At 45.1% G+C, this 21,686-nt stretch overlaps 2 protein-coding genes across 2 annotated transcripts in view; both read left to right on the plus strand.

Annotated features, from left to right (window-relative positions):
* The window catches only part of ACLY (ATP citrate lyase), a 24,467-nt gene extending 9,076 nt beyond the window's left edge, over positions 1–15,391 (plus strand). Inside the window, exons 6-29 of the mRNA XM_065651430.1 lie at positions 433–512; positions 1,039–1,169; positions 3,029–3,147; positions 3,634–3,770; positions 4,130–4,191; positions 4,367–4,484; positions 4,616–4,770; positions 4,854–4,944; positions 5,621–5,650; positions 7,147–7,288; positions 9,034–9,202; positions 9,656–9,760; positions 10,003–10,199; positions 10,368–10,449; positions 10,800–10,910; positions 11,461–11,588; positions 11,784–11,877; positions 12,150–12,304; positions 12,773–12,923; positions 13,461–13,604; positions 13,829–13,942; positions 14,076–14,158; positions 14,380–14,456; positions 14,622–15,391. Of these exons, the coding sequence (XP_065507502.1) occupies positions 433–512; positions 1,039–1,169; positions 3,029–3,147; positions 3,634–3,770; positions 4,130–4,191; positions 4,367–4,484; positions 4,616–4,770; positions 4,854–4,944; positions 5,621–5,650; positions 7,147–7,288; positions 9,034–9,202; positions 9,656–9,760; positions 10,003–10,199; positions 10,368–10,449; positions 10,800–10,910; positions 11,461–11,588; positions 11,784–11,877; positions 12,150–12,304; positions 12,773–12,923; positions 13,461–13,604; positions 13,829–13,942; positions 14,076–14,158; positions 14,380–14,456; positions 14,622–14,716 (2,770 nt within the window). The 3' untranslated portion in view covers positions 14,717–15,391. The remainder of the gene's footprint in view (positions 1–432; positions 513–1,038; positions 1,170–3,028; positions 3,148–3,633; positions 3,771–4,129; positions 4,192–4,366; positions 4,485–4,615; positions 4,771–4,853; positions 4,945–5,620; positions 5,651–7,146; positions 7,289–9,033; positions 9,203–9,655; positions 9,761–10,002; positions 10,200–10,367; positions 10,450–10,799; positions 10,911–11,460; positions 11,589–11,783; positions 11,878–12,149; positions 12,305–12,772; positions 12,924–13,460; positions 13,605–13,828; positions 13,943–14,075; positions 14,159–14,379; positions 14,457–14,621) is intronic.
* Positions 15,392–16,363: 972 nt separating this feature from the next.
* On the plus strand, positions 16,364–20,613 carry KLHL11 (kelch like family member 11). The gene is made up of 2 exons (XM_065651384.1): positions 16,364–16,836; positions 17,405–20,613. Exons 1-2 carry the CDS (start codon positions 16,364–16,366, stop codon positions 18,999–19,001), a joined length of 2,070 nt encoding a protein of 689 aa, XP_065507456.1. The 3' UTR covers positions 19,002–20,613.
* Positions 20,614–21,686: the final 1,073 nt, after the last annotated feature.

The raw sequence follows: 21,686 nt of genomic DNA on the forward strand, positions 1-21,686 counted from the left end.
AACATAACATAATCACTGCTGGCATTGTTTGGCACTGAAGGGCTGAAGGAGCCTGTCACTAATATAATTTACTGCAGTCTCCCCATCCTAGCTAACGAACCTTACTTCTGACAAAGATGTGTATCTGACAGAGACAAGGATGCGTTTCTGTCTCTTGGTGAGATTAAACAGCCCAAATGTCTATACGACAGTTCTGAGCAACTGTGCTCTCAGCAGAGTTTGGTGGAGTGTAATTAAGATGAGTCATCAAGGTCTTCCTTTCCTTGAGTCATCAGCTAAGCTTCTTCCAGAGAAGATGAATGAAAGAAATTGATAGAGTAGATTTGCAGACTGCTGCTAATATAAATGAAGCAGAGTGGGCTGTGCTTTGTTTGGCTGCTTTAATGAACTTGTCTTGATTGATTTTTTTTTTAATTTTTTTTTTTTTTTCAGCGTCTTGGCTAGCTTCATCTGTGGCCTGTTCAACTTTTATGAAGATCTATATTTCACATACCTTGAGATCAATCCATTAGGTAACAGATATTTTTGGGAGCAGGACTTTCTGTTCCAGAATACGGAAACATGTACTTTATCCTTCTCTGATTTATGTGATTCACAACAATATTAGGTGGCATACACAAAAAAAAAGTACAAAAGTGGCTATGATGTGTCCCAGAGCCATTAGTTGAATGAATCCAAAATGAGGATTCCTGGCAGGTGTTCTGTTATCTAATTTCCTGGTGGAAATGAAAAATCCTATTGAAAGAGATGTTAAGTCAGAACTGAACAATATAAAAATTGTTCTGTTGGATCAGAACAAAATAAGCACCTGAGCCAGGGCCTGGTCCATGACCATGGTCACTAGTTAGTTCTTAAGAGAACTCGCTGGGTTTGGTAAATACAATTAAATGACTGATGTGGAAGAAGGGGAACAAAGGTGACCTTGCTTTTGTAGTGATCTCTGCATGGTATCAAATTTTATGAGTGAATCTGTAACGCGTGTCTCTGTATACAACAAAGATAATTCTGGGTGGTGTGTTTTTGTTTTTTCAAATGAAGTAGTGACTAACGATGGTGTCTACATCCTCGATTTGGCTGCGAAGATTGATGCGACTGCTGACTACATCTGCAAAGTGAAGTGGGGGGACGTGGAGTTCCCCCCTCCCTTTGGCAGAGAAGCTTACCCCGAGGCAAGTAACAACCCACCCTGGCTCGAATCCCTCTGTTGCAGGCTACAAGATTAATTCCTCGTTGCTTGGATGTCCGTGGCATTGAGGTTTTCTTCTTTGTGGGTTTTGTTGCTCTAAGCATTCTGGCACTGAGCTTGTGCAAACCTGTGTATAGGTTGCTGTAGCACTAGGACTTCTCCTAACAGCCCTCTGAACTGCAATTGCTTTTGGCATCTCCGCTTAAACGTTGTTTCGGTTCTTTTCTTTAATTCAGAATTGACTTTTTTAAATGGAGGCTTATATTTAACTTAATTCAGCGATGCGCCAGAGCTCTGTACTTGCAGTGTCTTCCTGACGGGGTTTGTCAGCACTATTTTTTGTTGGGGCGCTGGTTTCTGACAGCGTCGTGACAGCTGATGCTCCCACGGTGTTTCAGTTACAGTTTCTGAGAGCAGAGCAGCAGTTGTGTGCAAAATCTGCACGTGAGGATGAATCCAGGGAAAATAATTAACATCTCTCAAACTTCAAAGTAAAAAGTTAAGGTGTTAATACACCTGTTTTCCTGAAAAGTGGCGAGCAAGAAGAGGCCCGCAGGCAAACATTTTGTTTTTAAGTTCCAAATGTCCATTCCCTCTCAGAATTCCCTGCTGGTTGCACAAATGCTGCTTCATCCCAAGCCTCCCAGCAGCTTCAAAAACTGTTGGAAGAAGAGCTCGCTCCTTAATTGTTCTGTGACTTATTTCAGGTGACTGTTCTGCCATCTCCAAAAGGATTTCTGCCCTGACTTTTTCATTTTAATAATTATAATTACACTTTCATTGTGGAAGGTTTTTGTAACACAGCCAGGAAATCCATTTAGCCGTTTCTCTCCATGTGGCTTGCTGGATGCCAACACTTAACACAATTTGCTCTTAAAACGATTAGTTCAGTTTTTGTCTCTCTGAATCATCCCCCTGCAAGTCACCGTGAAGGTTATTATGGCGGTGTCTTTGCTGGGAATCTTAATGAACTCCCAGTGAAGTGCTTCACAACAGGCGAGCACAACTGCGATACAGGAACAGCATGTTGAGCCCAATTCCGGCGCTCTTGGTGATGATATTCTTGGCGGCAGCACAGCCAGAGAGTGCGCAGCAATGGGTGTGTTGATTTTTAAATTCCCTCTGGTCTCAATCTGCAGACAAGGTCAGAAACAAGATTTTTTTTTATTATTTTTTTTTTATTTTTTTTTTTTTTTTAGCTCAGATTCTGTGACTCTCGTATGTGGAACCATGAAACCTGGGAGCTTCCTGGGCTGAGCAGTGGAGAAAAACAGGACTGTTCATGGAGAGGCCAGGGTAGTTCAGCTGAGTGAGACAAAACCAACAGTTGGCCGCATTTCCACACTTTTTCATGTGCAAATGGGAAAAATCTGCTTTTGAATCTGTACTCTACACATTAAGTAATATCAAATTTATTTATAGCGATCATTTGACTTCACCTGGAACAAGCAAGAGACAAGCCAGCAGGCCTTAAAGACAAAATATTCTTTGGAGGATATAATGTGTTTGTTTTTTTTCCAATAAAGAGTCAAAATTTGAGCATATGCTCAGGTTGATCCCCTTTGAATTTGTTACAGAAAGAATGGTGCAAGCTGTCTCTATCCAGTTTCAGTGCTCTGTCTTGGAGAACACCTTACACAAATCAGTCCTGAGCCTGAGAGATGAAGCAGGGTCTCTGTCCCTTTATCAAACTGGTGTTTGTAGTTGTGCTTTCCCTTCAGCTGGAGTTGAGAGGAGTTTTGGGAGCTCTGAGTGTTCAAACAGGCCTGGCACTCTGAACCCTCTGCTTTGGAAAAGGAGGATGCAGAAGGAAGCTGAATTTGTGTGCTGCTCTGTCTGCAGGAAGCCTACATCGCTGACCTGGATGCCAAGAGCGGAGCCAGCTTGAAGCTCACGATTCTCAACCCCAAAGGCAGGATCTGGACCATGGTGGCCGGTGGTGGTGCCTCTGTGGTTTACAGGTAACAGGAATGAGGTTTCCAGAAATGGGGGTCGATTTACAGAGCTGGAGGAAAATAATTGATGCGGCCTCTGGAAAGGAGACTCTCCTAAAGTGGTCTTTCCCACACCAGGACTGCTTGGGACCTCTTCGGAATGAAGATGCTGTGCAGAGTTCTTGCCAATTTGTGGAACGTAGTGTCCCTTAGAGATGATAACGTAATTCTGGGAGGTTGAGATATGGTTTCTTTTTGACTTGGAAAGAAACAAGCTGGCTGAAAGCTGTTTATGGTAATACTGTTGCTGTGGTAGCCACGGAGTTCCCATCGTATCTCAGTAGAACAAGATGAATAACGACTGGCACCAAAAGGGGAACAGCTTTGTTTTTCAGCAAACAGCATGATTTCTGTTACAAGTTCCACTTTCCCAGGAATTTGGAATTAAGACTTTTACAGTGACTCAAATTATAACTGCTCTCTTAAATAATTTATTTTTTTTTTTCTTTACAGCGACACTATTTGTGACCTGGGGGGTGTGAATGAACTGGCAAACTATGGGGAATACTCAGGAGCCCCAAGTGAGCAACAGACCTATGACTACGCTAAGACTATTCTCTCCCTCATGACACGAGAGAAGCACCCTGAAGGTGAGAGAGTCGCTGCAATTTCAAAGCTGTGAAGCTGCATGTGGGGGGAAAAAACTGAACAAATCCGGCTGTTGCTATGCTGAGACCTCCTCAGCAGAGCTTTTAATGTACTGCTGCCTTCCAAGTGGAACAGGGATGGATTTCTGTCAGCTCTTGCTTCAGAGAGAGGAGCAAGTGTGGCTCGAGATATTCTTATCAGAGAAATTCTTGCTTGATACAGTGGTCTTATCTTCCAGGCTTTGCTAAACACAACTTTGTGCCAACTACTGGCTGGTCTGAACTGCAGCGTTGTTTCACTTTGTCCTAAACTGCTTTGTGATCTTACATGTTCTTAAAGCAGTTGATGTTTCTTCTCCCAGGTAAAATCCTGATCATCGGAGGCAGCATCGCTAACTTCACCAATGTAGCCGCCACTTTTAAAGTAAGTGACTATTCAGAACTATCAGCAAATGCCCACAGTCATCACAACCCCAAACCATTCTCCCCAGTTCAGTGTTGTGCTGGGGCTGACAGTTCATCTCCGCCAGGACTTCTGGAGATGTCGGGACAGGGTAAAAATATTGGGCAGCCCAGCTCACCTGTCATGTTTGTTTTAGGGCATTGTGAGAGCAATTAAGGATTACCAAAGCCCTCTGAAGGAGCATGAGGTGAGGATCTTTGTGCGAAGAGGAGGCCCGAACTACCAGGAAGGTTTACGTGTCATGGGAGAAGTTGGTAAGGACCTTCCATGAGTTTTGGTTTTGCACCTTCTTTCTCCCAAGCCTTCTCAAGTTTAAATGCTTCATTTTGGCAGAAGCTCCTCCTTTTCTCCCCCCAAGGCTGACTGTTCTTGTATGTGCACACAGGGAAGACCACCGGGATCCCCATCCACGTCTTTGGCACGGAGACGCACATGACGGCGATCGTGGGCATGGCGCTCGGCCACCGGCCCATCCCCAACCAGCCGCCAGCTGCGGCTCACACCGCCAACTTCCTCCTCAATGCCAGCGGCAGCCCCTCGGTGAGTCCCTTCCCCTCCTCCTGCACGCTCCAGGCCCCACCTGCCACGCTGGCCCGTGCTGACTTGGCCTCTGAATCTTTCAGACTCCAGCGCCGAGCAGAACAGCTTCCTTCTCCGAGTCCAAATCGGATGATATTGCTCCAGCCAAGAAGGCAAAACCGGCAGCACCTCTTGGTAAGTCCAGCGTTGGAAATGGCTGGTGGCGCTTCTGCTTCAAAAGACAGAATGTGGACTAGACCAGTGCTTTTTCTGGATATCAAGGGAAGCAATTTTGTGGTACCCATCTATCTTTTTTGAATTGACTACTTTTAGAATTTTGTGACTTTTTGTGCTATCGGCTCGTACACAAGGTGAGTCAGAGCTGTGTGGGGATAAAACAACAGCAGAATTGGGCAGGTACAGAATGTGATAACATCGTGGTCCTCATCCCTTGGATGTGAGGAGATACTGGCCTTGTTTACAACAGTATGACATGATGACAGCAAAATTCAGATCCGATTCCGGTGAAATGCACCACAAAACCCACTACTGCTCTCTTAATCATTGCGTGCAGAATTTTGCATGAGAAATGCTTCAAAAATACATTGCAAATATGAGCTGTGCAACAAACTGTCAGCTGAACCCGAAATGTGTTTGTGCTGGGATAAGCAAAAAGTTTTTAGATGGCAAAATGCCTAAGTTGATGTCCAGCTATTTGGAGAGGAAGAACAGTGGAGGGTGTCCCTGTCCCCTTGTTGTTTAACAAAAGCAAACCCAAAAGGCCTGAGCGCTGGGGGAGAAGGGAAGCTGCCGTACCCCACTGCAGGTGCTGGCTGTCAGATTGTTGCATGAGCGATTCTCTCTCCAACAGATTCAGTCCCAGCTCCAAGCCCTGGTTCAGGTAGGCCACGTGTGACTAGCTGAGTGTGTCTGCTCTTGCTGGTAGCCAGCGTTTTTAGTTCTTGGTTTTGTTGCTGGTTTTTCTCTCCAGAAGTTTGCAGTGGTGTTTTGGTCCTTCCTTCCTGCCCAGCATATTTAGTTATCACCATATGAACTGAACTTTTTTTTTTTCCAAGCGCACATCACATTTCCCTTTGCATAAAAAAAAAAATATTATTTCTAGGGGAAAGAGGGACAGGTCTCAAACTCTTTCTTTCCTTTTCCCCACAGTCATTAGGAAGAAAACCAGGCCCAGGCATACTATGAGAAGCTCTGTTCTCTTTGCTTTCAAAAGAAGGAATCACTAACCATGCCTGATAACTGGCATTTTGTTTCAGAGGGAAACACAATAGTGCAGATGTCGTGCTCAGGAGCCTTGAAGGGCACAGAAAAGTCACTGCAGGAACTAAATGTTCTTCTTGCATTATCAGTTCAGCAAACCATTAGAGCTTGTGTTCCGTGAAGTTACGGGGACTTTAAGCACTCTCTTAAGCTCAGTGCTGGATGAGAATAAACTGCAGAATCAGGGTCAGAGTAGAGACTTCTTGTTAAGGCCAGAACAACAGTACCCTGTTTAATCCCCAGTGCTGTTTACCTTTTGATTCAAAGCTAAAAAGAAATGAACTGTAGACCGAGTTGGGATCAGCAGTTGGATCAGCTCTGAGTTCTTAAGAGGTTTTAAATGAACTGTGCCTGGAGTCAAAGGGAGCTCAGCATTTTGCTGTGACAAGTGGTGCAAATATACTTTAAGCAAAGAGCCCATCCTCACTAGCTGAACTGTTGCCTTTCCTATGACTGTCCCCCAAAGCCAAGTTTTGGGCCATGTATAAATTCTTGGAGCCATCGGGCTTGTGTTGGATTCTGATCATTAAAAAAAACCAACCAAACAAACAAAAACAAACCTGAAAATGAACGCTGAGCATGTAGAGCTCCTTTGCTTTCTTTGTCCCCCATATTTCCTGCTTTTATTTCCTATCATCCTACTGTGATGTTCTGACAAGCGTAAGAGGCAAACTTGTGGTTCTTGCAGACTGCAGGCCATGTGCAAATAAATAAACAAAATTCAAAGTTCCCTTCCTCTTCAGCTTTGTGGAATAAAACTACCTGGGAGGAACATGAATGGCCCATGTGAGAAGAGGCAGTTTTCACTTCTTAGCTCTCCACTGCCCCTCTGTGATGAAGCACTTGCCCATTTTGTGAAACCCCAAACCTGGCTCTTGTGTTCCGAATCTGGGGAAGGGGGATGCTGCTTCATCTGCAGCTTCTTCCTGAGTTCGGACAGTGTGGCTACTACATCCTGCAGCTCACTGGTTGGGTTCTGTTTGGAGGGAGGGGAATATGCTTGTCTGGGAGATTTTCGGCAGACATTTGGCAAAGTTGTAGTTTCTGTCTTGCACAGATGAACACTTTAAACGTGTTCTGTTTTGTTTTTTTCCCCTCCCCTCTCTCTCTGAGCAGGTAAAGCTACAACCCTGTTCAGCCGTCACACCAAAGCTATCATTTGGGGGATGCAGACGCGGGCCGTGCAAGGAATGCTGGATTTTGATTACGTTTGCTCCCGGGATGAACCTTCAGTAGCTGCCATGGTTTATCCATTCACGTAAGTAGTCTGTGCTGACTGCGTTGTTTTTTCTCTTTCCCTCAAAGCCTTCTGTGAGCTTCCTCCTCGTCCAGTCTCTGCTGTTCTTTAGTGTAGCTCTGCCCTGGTCTACATCTCTGCTTTAACACCCTATCCTGTGCTCCCTTCCACCATCAGGTTGGCTCTGTAGGCTGCTTCTTGTTTCCCCCAACCATTGATTTTTTTTCTTTTTTTTTTTTTTTTTTTTTTTTTGGGCTGCTCTGTTGAAACAGCTTAATGTTAGCCACATAATTTAAGTCCCACTTCATGCTCTTTCTAAGGGTGTCCAAATTCTGTTCCTTTGCTCAGCAAGCAAGGATGTTGGGCTTTCCTTAACAGGCTACTGGCTTAGCAGAGGCAGCAAGACTATGTCAGGTTTCTTGCCCTCCAAATGTTAGCCAGAATTGGAGCAGCTCTGTGAACAGACTAAAGCAGTCTGTCATGCAGGCAAACAAAAATTAAAAATAATAAAATCCTCTTTGCGTTGTTCATACTCTTTCCTATAGTGGCAGTAGTTTCTTAGGAGACAGGCAGTGTGCAGATCCTTCAGTGGGACAGGGTTCTCTTGTGGTATTTGCCCTCTTTTACCTTATCCCCACAGCTCATGGGGATGAGAGAGGCTATTGGGTATTTCAAATTGCCCCCAGGAGGAACCTCCAGAGCACATAAGCTGTTTTGTTATTGTACTTTGAGTGTGGGGGGCTCTCCCTGTGAAACAGGGCAGGTAGCGAGGAGGAAAGGAGAGGCTGGCTGGCCTGCTGCTGAGATTGCGAGAGGGGAGCCCATAAAGGCAGGAGGTTCATTTAATTTCTATGATATTTACAGACACCCAGGATAGCTGATGTCTAATCAGCCTCTGTCCTGCAGAGGCTCTTAACGATTAAGTACCTTGTGCTGTTAGTCTGCAGCTCTGATGATAATTGCAGCTCAGGGCACTAAAACTGAGTGCAGGCGTAGGTGAGTGGCAGCCCCTTGCAGTGTTGCAGTTGTTTAATGAAGAAAAAGCAACGGGGATTAAAGAGTCTCAGGCTACCTTTAATTATCTGATTCTGCTTGACCTTTTAGAGCAAGCCAAGCTGGCAAAACCTGGAATGTTCTGTTAAATATATGGGAAAACAGCAAATATCGCTACACCTCTAATGTCTGAGCAGTACAGACCTGGATGAAGTTCTAGTCAGAGCATCTACTGTGTTTAAAAAAAAAAAAAGCCAACACCTGGAGTGAAACTCTCCTTTGTGCACCTCCCTCAGTGTGCAGGGCAGGGTGGGCAGCAGCTCGCTGTAGCAGAACTGGAAAGCCCTCCTGTTGCTGTCCTGGCTGTTTACTCCAGATCCTGGTTTCCTCTTCCCCCAGACTTGTTCCAGTCCAGTAATGCAGCTTCGCATGCACCTCATTCATGACTCTTTCTGTGCCTCATTCTGTCTTCCAGCTTGGAGTAGAATTGAGGCTCTGGTAACTTCACTGTGGGAGAGCTAATTCATCTTGCTGGATGCCTCTGTCCCCATTAGCCCGTCTCCTTCCATACGCTGCTCTGTTCTATACTCTGAAGAACCTTCTGCTGTTAGTATGGTCCCTCCCCGTGTACGCTCACTCGCTAGTGAGTGTCTCCCAGTCAGTCTCGATGTCTGAGATGTGGGGTTTGTAAACCCCTCTATCTGCATGCGCTGTAGCCGTTTGTCTTGCCAGTAGCCCTAAGAGTCAGGGCTTTTGCACCTTCTCCTCCATAGTGGTGACCACAGGCAGAAGTTCTACTGGGGCCACAAAGAAATCTTGATCCCAGTCTACAAGAACATGGCAGATGCCATGAGGAAGCACCCGGAGGTGGATGTTCTCATCAACTTCGCGTCTCTGCGCTCTGCTTATGACAGCACGGTTGAAACCATGAACTACCCACAGGTGAGTGAGGGATCTGGAAGAAGCCCAGGAAAATAAACATCTTGTCAGCAGGGCACCAGTGTTTCTTAAACCGTGATGGCATTGGGTCTTCCAGCTTGGCAGATAAATACCTCAATTCTAACTCTAAGGAGGATACTGGAGTTGTGTAGCAAATTCTAATGACAGACTTAAAATTTGTGCAAGAGGAACTCGGTATTATTTTTTTTTTTAGAAGTGATTACTTTGGGTTGGTTAAAATACAGTGCTGCTCTAATATGCATGGGGAGGAAAAAAATAATTCTCTGACTGGTGCATTAAGACTGCTGTGAAGATCACAGCAGATTGCGGATCCACGCACAGCACGACCTCCCTGTGGCCCAACGAGAGGCAGCTGCTGATCGTGGCCCTGAGCCCGCAGAGCTCGTTAGGGCGGTGACACCGGGGGTATTAACGGTTTGATGTCTCTCGATGCAGATCCGCACCATTGCCATTATTGCCGAGGGCATTCCAGAGGCCTTGACACGCAAACTGATCAAGACAGCTGATAAAAAAGGAGTCACTATCATCGGGCCTGCAACTGTAAGAACTGGGGATCTTTTTCTCCTCTTGTCCGTCTTAATCTTCAGATCGGCTTTTTCTGAAGGATAAAGTATATCCTACAATCCATTTTGTCTTCAGTCACACAAAATGCACATTAGTTCCTCATTTTAAAGTCATATTACTGTCTTTTTTTGTTTGCATGAAGACTGTCTAACAGAAACCTTCCTAAGTTTCATCTATATTTTAAAGGGCTTTATATCTTTCTCTCACTTTCTTTGTAGGTTGGCGGGATCAAACCAGGTTGCTTTAAAATAGGCAACACAGGAGGCATGCTGGATAATATTTTAGCATCCAAACTGTACCGTCCTGGCAGCGTGGCTTACGTTTCGCGGTCCGGAGGAATGTCCAACGAGCTCAACAACATCATTTCCCGAACCACTGATGGGGTCTATGAAGGGGTGGCCATTGGAGGAGACAGGTAGGAGCCTCCATCTTCAAAAGATACTTTTTTTTTTTTAAGTCAGTCAACAGAAAATTTTTTAGTCATTTGGAGGAAGAAGGGCAGGTCAGCTGTTTAATTTTTTCTTCTTTCAGAAAAGTTTGAAATAAATTCAATTTCTACCATTTTTCCCTGTATTCCACCCAGATATCCTGGTTCGACTTTTATGGATCATGTCTTGCGTTATCAGGATACTCCGGGAGTGAAAATGATTGTAGTACTTGGAGAGGTGAGACCAGTTCACTCCTATCTGAGAAATACCCAAGTGTTTTGTTTTGGGAGCATCTGACCTGTCTGCAAGGATGCTAAATAGCAGCTACTCATGCTGTTCTTGAATGTCTGAATTTCTATTTCATGCTTCTTTAATTAAAAGAAATAGAGCGTATTCCACAGGCAAGCATAGTCCCTCCTATTTAAATTTAAAAATCAAATAAGGAGGCTTTGTTCTGAGAATTCAGCTGTTACTCAATGGAAAAGGGGGAAAAAAAAAAATCCCAAGTCGTGCTTCCTTGTGCATCTCAGAGCTGGTTTCTACAAAAGTGCAACATTTTGAATCAGCTCAGCTCTTTCTTTCTGCAGATTGGAGGCACAGAAGAGTACAAGATCTGCAGGGGTATTAAAGAAGGTCATATCACCAAGCCAGTGGTGTGCTGGTGTATTGGTACTTGTGCCACTATGTTCTCTTCAGAGGTATGTGCAAAAATGGGGGCAAATGCATAAAATAAGTATATATCCATGACAAGAAGAAAAAAGCCAACTTCTCTTTCTGTGCCTAAACCTTCTGGAATTGCCAGTAGCAATTTAACATGGCGAAGTCAATAAATAAAAATGATAAAAGGTTTTTGTGCTTCTGTGGACTGGCAGTGGAGATTTCCAAGGGATTCTGTGTACTTGTAAAGGGAGCCCAAAGATGCCAGGGAACACAACAGGTTCTAAAAGCTACCTGCACCTGGAGTGGGAATGGGAAAGATCCATGTTAAGCAGCTCTGGAGAGGGAGGAATTTAGGGAGGCAGAAAATTGATGGAAAAGCCTGGAGTGATTCCAGATCAGAAAATGCCCTATGCATTGCAGTACGGACCACAGTTGGAACCAAAAGTTCTGTTAGCCCAAAAAAGAAGGCAGATGCGCAGTCACTGGTACTCCTCCGTCACCAGTATCCTAGTCAGGTCTGTATCCTGTTTTACTCTCTGCAGGTAAACAACTCTTATTCCTCACTGCTGTCTCTTCTTTTGTTTGTAGGTGCAGTTTGGCCACGCAGGAGCTTGTGCCAACCAGGCTTCTGAAACTGCTGTTGCAAAGAATCAAGCCTTGAAAGAAGCTGGTGTGTTTGTTCCGCGGAGTTTCGATGAGCTGGGAGAGGTCATTCAGTAAGTCACCTTAACAGGGCACCTTCAGCAGGGGGCAAAAACTGCTCAGGGCACTGATTCTAGCCTGATAAAGGAATATATTCCTGCTTCAGGAAAGCAACTTCTACTCATTCTGGGGGTTTAAGGTCTAGATTAAGACCACCTCACTTGTAGCTCTTAAAAGGGCTTAAGTTAATAAATGGATTCTCTCCCTAGGTCTGTCTACCAGGATCTTGTGGCCAAGAGAGTGATTGAACCAGCTGAGGAAGTGCCTCCTCCAACTGTGCCGATGGATTACTCCTGGGCAAGGGTGAGCTGTGCTGGTTTACCTGCTTTTTGGTTCTTTAGAAACCAGATGGTATGTTTGCTGTGATTCTGGATGCTTATGGCAATAAGGGAGTTGCCTTGAGGTTGTACCTCGCACTTTATAGTGTTGTGTGAGCTCGCTGGCCTTGCTGGTTCTAGGCTGTGGAAGCTGCTCTGAGGACAAGTTCAAGGCATTGTTTGACCATCCTGCGTCCTCCTGCCCTTTTGCTTTTAATGTGGATTGTTTAAAATAGCATCTTTATGCTGCAATTTCAGGAGCTGGGTCTGATCCGCAAACCGGCTTCCTTTATGACGAGCATCTGTGATGAGAGAGGTCAGGAACTGATTTATGCTGGGATGCCCATCACTGAGGTCTTCAAAGAAGAGATGGGAATTGGAGGGGTCCTGGGCCTGCTCTGGTTTCAAAAGAGGTGAGGCAGCTTTTGTGAAAGCTCCCAAATTCTTCAGCTTGAAGTTTTGCTTGCTTTATTAATAGACTTTTAAGCGGCAAAGTAACTCCAGGATTCCTTTGTGAGTGTGGATTCATTGGAAATGCCACCACTAAATCCCCTTCTCTGAGAACACAACAGCATTTCTAGCTTTCAATGATGTGTTTTAGTCTTGGGATGAAGTTTTCCACACAGTTTGTAGTGCATTGAGGAAATTTCTCTGTTCTAGGCCTGTTACAATTGTCACCTCAACCCTGGAGAGACTGGGGAGTTCACAAATATTTGCTAACCAGCCCACAGGGAACCTTCTGAATGGCAGAAGTTTGCTGCCTTCATCTGATTGTGCTTTCACACATACACCCAAAACAAAAGTCACTGTCTGGTATAACACTGAGTGCCTTTTATTCTGTTTTCTTTACGATAAATGACTTTGATCTCTTCTTTGCTCAGGTTACCAAAGTATGCCTGCCAGTTCATCGAGATGTGTTTGATGGTAACAGCAGATCATGGGCCTGCTGTATCTGGAGCCCACAACACCATTGTCTGTGCAAGAGCTGGGAAGGATCTTGTCTCGAGTCTCACTTCAGGCCTCCTTACTATCGTAAGTACTTAATATCTGGAAGATTTAGCTTTGCAACTCATTACTCTGTCCAGGTTTTATTATTATAAAGATTTAGAATGGCTGCAGAGCCGTGGACAGGTTGTGTCTGTTCACTCACACTTGAATTTCTGTTGAATTCAACTCTAACTTGATGCTCTAGGTTTAAAACAAGCAAGAAAGGAAAGCAACACTATTTTGTGTCTCGTTTGAGTCTAGAAATATTTCTGTAGAGGCCAGACTGCTGTCAGCATCGTCCCTATATGGTTGCCTAGTCTCTTCCAACACTGACAAGGAAAAATGTGAATAAAACAGACTTTAGATTGCATTTCCCCCCCAGTGTCTCTAGTGGAGATGCGTTGGCTACACACTGACACTTGTGTTGAGTTAGAAACAGATGCTTTATCCCAGGTGCCTGCCTGACTTTGATTTCATGAATGCCACATGGATAGGCCAGGCAGACAGTGAAGATAATCTTGTGCTTGTTTTGTACCTTAACTGGAGTCTTTTGCTATAACTCCCTTTGTGTATTGCACCCAGGGAGACCGGTTTGGTGGAGCACTGGATGCTGCGGCTAAAATGTTCAGCAAAGCCTTCGACAGTGGGATTATCCCTATGGAGTTCGTGAATAAGATGAAGAAAGAAGGAAAACTGATCATGGGCATTGGACACAGAGTCAAATCGGTAAGAAAACTGAATGAGTAGAAATGGGAGGGTTTTTTTACAGAGGGGTTGGTGAAAGAGAAGAAAAACCACCCCACTAAGGGAAGAAAATTAGCAAATTTCAGAGGCAGCTATTGACCAAATACTGAGGTTTTATAAATCCTAAACCTACAAATGGTAAAGCTTATGGTAAGTACCTGCATAAGAGGCAACATCAGTGACTGTAATGTGTTCTTAACTTGCAGATAAATAACCCAGACATGAGAGTTCAGATTCTCAAGGACTACGTGAAGCAGCATTTCCCTGCCACCCCACTGTTGGATTATGCACTCGAAGTAGAAAAAATTACAACTTCCAAGGTGAAATGCACCAGCATTCATCTCCTCTAGAGCACTCTTTCTTACTGAGGGACAAGTGACTGGGGTTAATAGTGTGAACATCATTTGCCACTGTTAACATCTTTATTTTGGGGTATGTTTTCATTTCTTGCAGAAACCAAATCTTATCCTGAATGTAGATGGCTTTATTGGAGTTGCCTTTGTTGACGTACTCAGGAATTGTGGCTCTTTCACACGGTAAGTACATGGAGGGCTGTTTAGATCAAGGTCCTATAGAATGGATGGGATCCATAGTGCCAGCTCTTGTGGGGCCAGGATTTCAAAAGGACACTGGGAAGGAAATGTAGCCTGGACTTGAGGGGGGAAGGAAGCTTCCGCATGAATTCAGTGTTGTTGCTGGTATTAGAGATGATTCTTAGCCTAAGATTGATTCTGTTGCTGTTTCTTTTCTTTTGCAGGGAAGAAGCAGATGAATATATTGATATAGGAGCTCTTAATGGCATCTTTGTCCTAGGCAGGAGTATGGGATTCATTGGTAAGTGACCCATGTTTCTGTCCCTGCCACTCCAAATATGGGACAAACGTGAACCTCTGGGCCGCAGTCTAAAATGATAGTTTTAGGAGTCCAGAAATCAAATTGATTCAAGGCAAAGTAAGACTGGGAACACTAATTTTGTAACATAACCGCTTTTTGCTTTAGGACACTACCTGGATCAGAAGAGACTGAAGCAAGGTCTGTACCGTCACCCGTGGGACGACATATCCTACGTGTTACCAGAGCACATGACGATGTGAGAACCCGTATTGCCTCCGAATGCCACTTCAAGGAGAGAGAAGCCTTCAGAGGACAGCCACAAATGGGACTTGGATGATAAAGGCCATTAGTATATAGACAGGGAGCTGCCTGGTCAAGCTGTGCAAAGCAACGGTTTTATAAGAATAGAAACTTACTCTCAATAAAAACCAAAACTTGTGATATTCCATATGTTACCTCCTGTATTTAATAGTCTCTCACCACTTTATTTTCCTACTCGTTTCATTTTTTTTTTTCCAGAAAAGATTTTAAGGATTTGAGTGTGGAGTTTTGCTCATAGGTGTGCAGTCTTACTGAACTTATGGAAAATCCATTAATCTGTTAACAAGCTCTAACTTTTCCTGAGGAAGGGGAGAGTTCCCATCGTTCCCATTTCTGGTTTTGGTTGGTTTTCAGTTTGTTTACTGTGTTCTTATCTTCAGTCTGATTGTATCCTGAATCGTGGGACCACTGCTGATGTATAACCAATGTTATTCAAACTCTGGTGTAGTAATTTAAAGTGTAAAGTTGTAACATACTGCTGTTAAAACTGTGAAACTATATGTATTCCGGTGTCTGATATATGGAATGTCACTCTCAAGTTAGCGGCAGATGCAAAAATAATCTTAGTTATAACTTGTGTCCTACTTGTCTGTGTATTGTAACCTAACTCAAATAAATACTACACTACTACTTTATTTTTCTACTTCTGGCTTCTAAAAGTTGGTCCTAAACAGTGTCTAACAGGATCTGTGACAAGCTGGGAAACCAGTCATTTAGCAAAATACCAAACTCAGAGCAACTGTTTCTCTCATGGTGTGTTTTAGTTGATTTTAAAGGGGAGGGGGGGGGAACCTGTACACACCCTACCACATTTAGCAAAGTAGAGACAGGAGGAAAAAAATTATATATACTTGATATAGCATTACACAAGAGTTAGGGAACTGAAATAATCAACTATAGCTCATTCTAATTAACAAAAAAAAGTGGACCTTAGTTGGGAGTGAGTGAATTCCTCATGTGCCTTCCCTGCAGGCTTGCCTGAGAGCAATGTTGAGGAAAAAAATGATCAAAAGGATATCTCAAGGCTCTGAGAAGAACTATACATGTATTTCTGGTCTGTGGTATCTATCCAGTTTGGCAAAGATACCAAATTCCCTCACAACTTGAACAGTTTTAGCTACTTTTGTGCTGAATCTCAAGGAAACCAGTGCCCTCACCAACCGGCTCAGCTGCCACCTACAGCCCCAGGGCGATGGACAAGCATCAGGAGTCTTGTCAGGCTTCCACCCTGCGGGGACAGGCCACTCCTGAGGGGGTTTTTCGCGCTCGCCGGGCAGCAGCACCCCGGGTGCTGAGGGGAGAAGGAACTCCCTGCCCATCCCGCCTTTCCCCTGAGGCGGGCGGGCTGGTCCCCTGCGGCGCTGCCGGCTCAAACCCCGCCTCTGCTCACCCGGGAGCGAGTGGGACACTCGGTCTCCTCCCTGCTCCCCTCAGGGCACCCAGCGCTGAGGGGACGCGACGCCCCGAGCGCTGTGTTTGTGCCAAGTCCCCCCACACACGCCCCGGCCGCCATTTTACCTGCGGCGGCGGCGCCACTTGCCCGCCAGGGGGCAGCGCCGCGCAGGCGCGTTGCGCCGCAACCCGCCATGTCGGACAAGATGGCGGCGGCCGCGGCCTCCCCTCAGCAACAACCGGGCCCCGGCCCGCCGGCGGCGGACGCGGAGAGCGGGGGTTCCCGCGGCGGTGCGGTGGATGGGGAGGCCGAAGCGGAAGAGTTCGGGTGCCCGGCGCACTGCTCTGACTTGGCGTGGCGGCAGAACGAGCAGCGCCGCCACGGCCTCTACTGCGACATCACCCTGGCGTTCGGCGGCGGGCGGCCCGGGCCGGCCCGCGAGTACCGGGCGCACCGCTCCGTCCTGGCCGCCGCCACCGAGTACTTCACGCCGCTGCTCTCGGGGGGCTTCGCGGAGTCGCGCTCGGGCCGTGTGGAGCTGCAGAAGTGGAGCTCGGAGGGCGGCCCCGACCCCGACACGGTGGAGGCCGTTATCGGGTTCATGTACACGGGCACCATCCGCGTCAGCCCCGGGAACGTCCATGAGGTGCTGGAGATGGCGGACAGGTGAGCGCGGCCCGCGGTGCGACGAGCGTTTAACGAAGGAATGTGGTTTTTACAAGTGATCCCGCACCTGACCCCAGCAGGGGGGCAGGGCTGAGAGACATCAGACTATGAGTCCTTAATGTAAGACAAAGTCTCTTCGGATTAATCCCGGAATGCAAATTGATTACTGTATTTAAAAAGTTAGGGGGAACCGTAGCCTAAGAGCCAGGAATCCATGTTTTAAATAAATCAATAAGGGGAGGGGGTTGTTAGAATTAGATGGATGAGACAGGTAAACTGAGGCATCGGGTGGCTGTGAGCCCTGCAGTACCAACCACCGGGGAACAGGGGAGGCAATTTGTGGCCGGGATTTGGGGGGAATATAAGCAGGGGCTTTTTGCCCTGTTCCATGTGCCGACCTTTAGGTAGAACACCCATTCTTGCAAAATTGTTAATAAAATCTGCTTTGCTGAGAGATCCTGCCTGGGCCCATTCTGTTGGCGAGATGATTGTTTCCTTTGGGGGGGCTGCTGCGGTGGGACCCGCGGTGCCCGGCCCACGGCGTCACCCCTGTTCGTTTGTTCCACAGGTTTCTGCTGACCCGGTTGAAAGAGTTCTGTGGGGAGTTTCTGAAGAAGAAACTCAACCTCTCCAACTGCGTCGCGGTTCACAGCTTAGCCCACATGTATTCCTTGAATCAGCTGGCGCTCAAAGCTCAGGACATGATCAGGAGGAACTTCCACAAAGTTATCCAAGATGAGGAGTTCTACACTTTACCTTTTCACCTCATCAGGGACTGGCTCTCAGACTCGGAGATCACAGTGGACTCTGAAGAAATCCTCTTTGAGACCATTTTGAAGTGGGTTCAGAAAAACCCTGAGGAAAGAGAGAGGTACTTTGAAGATCTCTTTAAACTGCTTAGATTGTCTCAGATGAAACCCACTTACCTTACTCGCCACATCAAATCTGAAAGGCTGGTGTCGAGCAACGAAGCCTGTGTTAAATTAGTGTCTGAAGCCGTGGAGAGTCACGCCTTGCGATCTGAGAACTTGCAGTCTGGTAATCTACAACATTCCGCTTGTCCTGTAGCGTTGCTGCCGCGTTTCGGACAAAACATGGACGTCATTATGGTGATTGGTGGCGTGTCGGAGGGAGGAGATTACTTGAGTGAATGCGTAGGGTATTTCATCGATGAAGATAGGTGGGTAAACTTGCCGCACATACACAATCATCTTGATGGGCATGCTGTTGCTGTGACAGAATCTTATGTTTATGTGGCTGGCTCCATGGAACCAGGGTTTGCCAAGACTGTAGAAAGGTACAATCCAAACAGAAACATTTGGGAACAAGTCTCAAATCTAATAACTAGAAAACATTCTTTTGGCCTTACTGAAGTGAAAGGAAACTTGTACAGTATTGGCGGACATGGCAATTTCAGTCCTGGCTTTAAAGATGTGGCCATTTATAATCCCGAACAAGACAAATGGCTGAACCTGGAGTCAGCACCAAAGATTCTTCGTGATGTCAAAGCTGTTTCTGTAGAAGACCGGTTCGTTTACGTCGCTGCTCGTACCCCAGTTGACAGTGATAGTGAAGACGGATTGAGGGCGGTTATTATCAGATACGATGCTGAAACAAGGCAGTGGCAGGATGTGGAGTCTCTGCCGCTCATTGATAATTATTGCTCTTTTCAGATGTCGGTTGCTAACACAAATTTTTACCATACGGCATCATGCTGCCCCAAGAGTTACCCTATAGATAATGAGGAAGCCAAGATAAAGATTTCTGGCAGGGCCTCAGATGAAATCCTGGAGAGCTTACCCCCAGAGGTTCTTAGTATTGAAGGAGCAGCTATTTGCTATTATAAAGATGATGTTTTCATCATTGGGGGGTGGAAAAACAGCGACGATATTGACAAACAGTACAGGAAAGAGGCTTATCGTTACTGTGCAGAGAGAAAGCGTTGGATGCTTTTGCCTCCTATGCCTCAGCCTCGCTGTAGAGCAACAGCCTGCCACGTGAGAATCCCCTTCAGGTGCTTGCAGGGGACACAGAGATACCCTATGCCACAAAATCTGATGTGGCAAAAAGACAGAATAAGGCAAATGCAGGAAAGGCAGATGCAGGAGATACACCGACACTCCCTGAGCTTACGGCGACTGCCACGCTCGCAGATTGAGTGCTAGTTTCTGGAATATCACTCCTCCCGATGAGGCTAGGAAATACTGTGCTATAAGATGCATAAAGCCAGCATCTTCTGTGTATCGAAAACTAAAAAGCTCAGAAATTGAGGGTGGATGGGAATTGAGAAGCTAATGTGAATCCAACAATGTTACTTAATGGTGCCCAGAGTAAAAGTGTAGCCGGTAGTGGGCTGTGAAATATCTCCAGGAACGTGAAGTCTGTTATTTATCTCTTCAGATCTTTGTTTTCAAGGATTTCTGTAGAGTTAGTCTCCAACAGTTCTATTTTGAAAGTCAAAGATCTCTATCTTAATAATTTAGCGGTTACATTTGTGTGTGCTTGAAAGCACGTTTTTTATTTGCACTTATATATTGACATTCCTTTGATTCCTCAGTGACTAAACTTCACATATATTTGGTGTTAATGTACTTAGCTTTCCCAAGTTGGAGGCAAGTTCAATAGTTACAACTATGTATGAAAACAAAAGCACAATCTTTCTTTATAAAATTACTTCAGGCTGTTTCTGTGTATACTAAATGTTTTGTACCTGGATGTTCTAGAAAGTTTGCAGAGTTTGTTTATAAATGGATGATTGGTAGAACATCAGACACTTGCTAAAACAGAGAGCTTGAGGGCAGTGGATTTTTTTTCGTGTGTATCTGCAGATGCTTTGAGTTTGTCTTTGACAGTTTCACTAGAAACCTGGGTGAACAATCGGCTCGCTAAAAGGACTGAAAACCAGGGAAGTAGCCACCCGCCGACATTGACAATTCATTTCTGTCAGTGTGGGTTAGTACAAATGAGATTATTTCACAGTAAGAGATTGAAACCTGAGCTACTTGTAGATCCTTTCTCAAACGTTGCGTGCATTTTAATTCCAGTGCAAAAGTGATGAGAAGAGCCCCCAGCCTGTCTTTGACAATCAGCACCCTTTGCCTTTAGTGTTCTTTCCCTAGAGACTCACAGTAGCTGTGCCACAATGCTCCTTAACAAATCGGCACTAGGTGTTCCTCTCAAAGTGGGATAGTTGAGCTGTCGTAGTCTCTAAATATTTTAATTTCCCCGCTTGCTTTGGCGGTAAGATTTAAACTGATTTAAATATCTCCTCCCGTGGAACAGAATGTGGAATATTTCCTTTAGAGTCTCAGTGCCTCGCAGTTCACTGTCCCACTGAACACTCCTCCTCCCTGGCCTGAAGAGCTCCAGGACAGTTTAGCTTACTAGCGGATTCAGTGCATCCTTCCTACCTCCTTTTCTTCCCCATCCTTCCCTTCATTTGAATGTTCCAGGTTTTCACACGCAACCTAACTCAGGATCGTAGGGGAGTAACCAGGGTGTTCCTAAAACCGTGTAGACAAACGCTGGAGAATCTGTTCACTGTCTTGGGCTCGTATGATGATTTGCTGGTGGTTTTGATGTGGGCAACTTCCTTGCAAAAGAACTTCTAAACAGTTTGGTGTTTTGTTTTGTTTTTTAATTGTTTAGCTTTCTGAGCTGATACTTCTCATTTTCCAATTCAGCAGGCAACCTAGATCATATCTGAAACACTGGGTAAGTCTTTCAACCACATGGCGTGTAAAGGTTTCTCTTACGTGTATGTCCCTTAATGCTCCACTCTGCAGTTCACTTGTCACTTTTGATATCAATAACTTGTCTTTTTGTAATAGAATAATCTATCCTTGTTTAAAAAAAAAAATTAAAATCTTAACATTTTAGTCTCAGTTCACTCATCTATGGTAACCGTGTTGTATTTTATTTGCCTGTTGAATTGTTAGGGCAGATTAACCTGTACAATACAAGAGAGGAAGTAGGTTAAGCTTGTTCAGGTTTAAGTCTCATGTTCAGAAGTGACTGTTACAAATCAGCTCACGCAGGCCTGTAAGCAAGGGGTTAGTCAGTGGAGCTTGGCCTGGGAACTCTTGCAGTTTTGGCTGGAGTAGTTTAAGAGTTCCTGCCCCTGCAGCAGAGTTTGTCCATACGAGTGTTGAAAATGTCTCCCAGCTTTTGTACTAAACCCATTGATTTAACTTAAACTTGTGGGAGCTGATTTTAAGAGAAGACTTTGCACAGAAGCAACTGAGAAGAGTGTACGTACTCCATCCCGCTGACTGTGCTGTAGTAGGGATTTAACAGGCAGCTGAAGGATGGTATATATCAGACACCACAACTCTGTCAAAGCCCTTTTGTTGTCTGTCAACAAATGTGGACAATTTGTAGGGAGAAACAAAAGATTTATTATTTCAGCTGGAATATGAACTAAACAGTTTAATGTGTGGCAGCATGCAACAAAGTTAGATGCAAGAACAAGCTTCTTGCAGTCTTTCTAAGCAAAGTCGATATTGCACATAGTTTACTGAAAACATTCCACTCGAAGACAATGTCAAAACAGCTGAGTATCTGGTCAGCTTATCTCGTGAATGCCAGCAGTGACTCTATATGTGATGCACTATATCTCCATATGCTCTGTTTGCATGGTGAGTGATGGGCACTGTGAACAGTACCGGTTTGCTCTAACTTTTGCTATGCCGATTCTATGGAATTTTTAAGTAGTTGGTTTTTTTTTTTTTAGCCTTGACTTCAAATGGACCAATTGCATTGCACATGGTTTTTAACTGACGAGTCTTAACTATCTGTTGTATCACATGTGGGTGTTTGGAACAAATTGCGGTATTGACTCTGGCTGTAAC

This window comes from Caloenas nicobarica, chromosome 24, assembly GCF_036013445.1.
Source record: "Caloenas nicobarica isolate bCalNic1 chromosome 24, bCalNic1.hap1, whole genome shotgun sequence".
Lineage (NCBI taxonomy): Eukaryota > Metazoa > Chordata > Aves > Columbiformes > Columbidae > Caloenas > Caloenas nicobarica.

Coding starts and splice junctions, on each gene's coding strand:
- KLHL11 (XM_065651384.1), top strand. CDS start 16,364: ATGTCGGACAAGATGGCGGCGGCCGCGGCCTCCCCTCAGCAACAACCG. Junction 16,837..17,404: donor GTGCTGGAGATGGCGGACAG/GTGAGCGCGGCC, acceptor TTTGTTCCACAG/GTTTCTGCTGACCCGGTTGA.